This window comes from Oryzias melastigma, linkage group LG4 (genome assembly GCF_002922805.2).
Source record: "Oryzias melastigma strain HK-1 linkage group LG4, ASM292280v2, whole genome shotgun sequence".
NCBI lineage: Eukaryota > Metazoa > Chordata > Actinopteri > Beloniformes > Adrianichthyidae > Oryzias > Oryzias melastigma.
Genome location: NC_050515.1, coordinates 4,988,052 through 4,991,450, shown reverse-complemented (window position 1 = coordinate 4,991,450; position 3,399 = coordinate 4,988,052). Strand labels below are relative to the sequence as shown.

Sequence of the window (3,399 nt, the reverse complement as noted above, 5' to 3'; positions counted from 1 at the left end):
GATTTTGTGTTTTTGCTTTATGTATGATGAAACAGGTTGAATGAATTTGAACATTTTTAGGGTGAATGATCTTGTATAATTCTTGGAGCGTTTGATTATATATAATTTTTCAGATTTCTTAACCCTTTATCTCTGTTTCTTCTCATTAACAGCTGCACAATCGCTGAAGTTTTAAAACCAGAAATCCTACAGCACCTTTTTGTCCAGGACGCTGATGAAGAGGAACCTCTGGCGGGGGGCCACGCCTGCCCCGGTCTGGTGAGGACCGGTCCAGTCGCCCTGCTCCAGAGCCTCGAAACGCTGGAAGCCTTTATGAGCTGAGCCACAGCAGAGATGTCAGACACTATTACAGATACATGAGTCACACAGCACAGTACCACTACGACAGGAACATCACACTTCAAAAGTTTGAGACCAAAACTAAGAAGCAGAAGAGCTTCTCAGCGTTAATCAGAAAAATAGACAGTGTCACATTTAAGAATCCATGCATCAAGCAAAACACAAAAAGTAAAATCACGCTGCTGCTAAAAATCCTAATTGTTCCCTTTAAGGATGCTTTTAAAATCCCACTCCATTAAAAATGGTGATTTGGTGTTTTTAACATGTTATTGTGGCAGTTGTCTGATGATGGAGGACATTCATTAAGAAAATTAAGCTCACATTTGTATTTCTGAATATTTCCTTATTCAAATCATGTGAATCAGACGCAGACAAAAAAGACAATGAAAAAGCTCTCAGTTGAGATGCAGAGAACTTTACAATAGATGGAAAGATGATCAAAGTGGGACTTTAAAGAGCAGCTCACAACTGGGGGTCCTCACACAGACGATATGAGGTTAGAAGGGAGTCTTAAAGCTTCCTGATTAGATGATGAACAGGTTAGTGAAGCTGTGTCTAAACCTGGTGTTTGAAAAAAGGATCAGATGAGATAAATTTAACGAAGGTTTGTGGCTCTGCATCAAATGTAAAGCAGGAGCAGATGGGAGGAGCTTGCAGCCACTGCCTACACTCCCAGCTTCCTCTTAGGCTTTGGGTCTGCAGCAGCTGAACCGGAGCGTGATAAAGAGCACCACTCTAGCTGGAATGGAGGCTCTTAAACTCCACGGCTGGAAGGGGGCAAACAAAGCCTGTGGTCACACCACCTATTGGGTTGTTCTGGACTCCTTTGAAGCCGGTTTTCAGCTCCGTGCAGACGGAGATGAGGTGGGACAGCAGCCTCAGGAGCCGAGGCTTGACTCCAAGTCAGCCCCACACATGGCTGCAGCCACCTTTGGTAGCTTTGAGGGGTCAATTTACCAGAAAAAACATAAATTAGCACAGAAATTCACTCAAATTCACTCGTTAAAACTCTGGAGTTTGTCTGCATGTGAGTGGAATGGTCAATAGTTTGGTTGTGGTTGCGATCTGAAGGGGCAGAAACAATTTCATAGATAACACACGTGCCTCATCATTCTCCCACACTCTCACTGACAGAAAGTAAAACTAAGTAGTACAAAAATGAGAAAACTTTTTTAACATACAGTGGTGGACAAAAGTGTTGGTACCCCTCAGTTAAAGAAGGACAAACCCACAATTCTCACTGATTACTTTAAACTTCCAAAAGTAACAATAAATAATTTTTTTTTGAAGATTAAACTATCAAAATCAGCCATCAATTTTGAATTGTTGATTAGCATAATTATTTAAAAAACAAACTAATGAAACAGGCCTGGACAAAAATGATGGTACCTCAATGAAAGATTGAAAACTATTTGACCAGAGTGACATGATTAACTCAGGTGTGTCCTTTAATTCACATCACAGGTGTTTTATTTATTGTTACTTTTGTAAGTTTTGAGTGATTTCAGTGAGAATTGTGGGTTTGTCCTTCTTTAACTGACGGGTACCAACACTTTTGTCCACCACTGTAATTCTTATTTTTTGGTGGCATGAGAGACACTCTATCCCTCATTAATGAAATAAATTGGGCAACATTTTTAGCATTTTTTTATTATTTTAACACAGCTTTCTTATTTATTTCATTCATTTAATTGTTTATTTATTTAGCTACTTGCATATATTGTACATGACAGTTGCTGGTAAATTTTGTTGTACCTGTCCAATGACATAATGTAACACATTCTGATCCTGATTCTGAAAAACAAATACTGGCCTAAACAAACACCTGAAAATGGACTAAAGTCAAAAGAAAAAATAAATAAATGAAAATCAAGCAATAAAAAAAATCACTGCAACCCCGGACAGCAAAAAACGGTGCAATAAAAATCTTAAAATAAAACAAAATATGAATGCTCCTAGAGACAAAAATAAGATTTAAATGGGACACTCGCTTGAAGAGGTCACGCTTTTGTGTGTGAATATAAAGACCTGCTTGTGTGTTTGATGCAGAACCACAAACCAAACTTTTCTCCCACAAGCATTTCCAAAAGGTTTCTTCATCCAGACAAACATGTTGAACTACCGAAGAACAGTCAAACTTACGTGTGAACCTATTTAGCCCTGGAGAGCTTTCCTCATCCGAACTGTCGCCTGCAGGCAGACAGGCAGACAGCATGGCGGCATGGACAGTGAGACACAGCAGCTCATGGAAGCAAACACTCAAAACAACAGGAGCGTTAGATGGCAAGCATGGACAGAGAAACAGAGCAGGAGCGTGGAAAGCTTTGACATGAGACCTGCAGCTCCTCATCCACGCCATACAGGAGGTTAAGGCAGGACTGCTGCAGACCCTCGCACTGAAACTCCGCCTCTACGCAATTTGGTACGTCCAAACAAAACTCAAACTTTGTGAAGAACAGTCTGAGGAATCACCTTTACACTATTAATAATCCTATTTTTAAAGACATAACTTGGTTTAAGTTCCATCTGATGACAATTTGTACTTGTATACACATTTTTCAACTTCTGTTCAGGTATCTAACGCCTGGTTCACACTGGACGCAGAAGCATGGAGCGGAGGCTGCTTCCATTCAGCGCCCTTGTTAACCTGTGATGTGGTTCACACCAGACGCGCAGCGCTGCGGTCCTCCGCGGAAGGCTGGCACCGTGCAGCGGATTGTTTAGCTGGTCTATTTTGTGTGCGAGGCGCGAGCGATCAGCATCAATTCTGACAGGAAATTACATTTAGATACATGAGAAAATATTTTATTTTCTTTTTATATAACCAATTTTTCACATTAGAACGCAGCGATTGACAAATGCGATCATGTTTTTGTATCTAAACAGACTGTAGAGATGAAAATAAACATGCAATCTCAACACACACACAAAAAAGGACACAAACACACAAACAGACACACACAGATCGAGGTAGTGGGCCGACTCCAGAGCGGGGCGTGGGGCTGGGTTTTGGGTGTAAAAATACACAATAGAAGCAGAGAGCAGTTCTTCTTAGCAGAA

At 40.7% G+C, this 3,399-nt stretch overlaps 1 protein-coding gene across 5 annotated transcripts in view; it reads right to left on the bottom strand.

Moving 5' to 3' along the window:
• szt2 (SZT2 subunit of KICSTOR complex) overlaps window positions 1-3,399 on the bottom strand; it is a gene marked incomplete in the record, with an annotated part of 60,439 nt that overhangs the window by 22,409 nt on the left and 34,631 nt on the right. For 4 of the 5 annotated variants that reach the window (XM_024258814.2, XM_024258815.2, XM_024258817.2 and 1 more), the window contains 2 exon segments: window positions 196-317; window positions 2,482-2,529. In XM_024258814.2, the coding sequence (XP_024114582.1) occupies window positions 196-317; window positions 2,482-2,529 (170 nt within the window). 5 annotated transcript variants of the gene reach the window in all.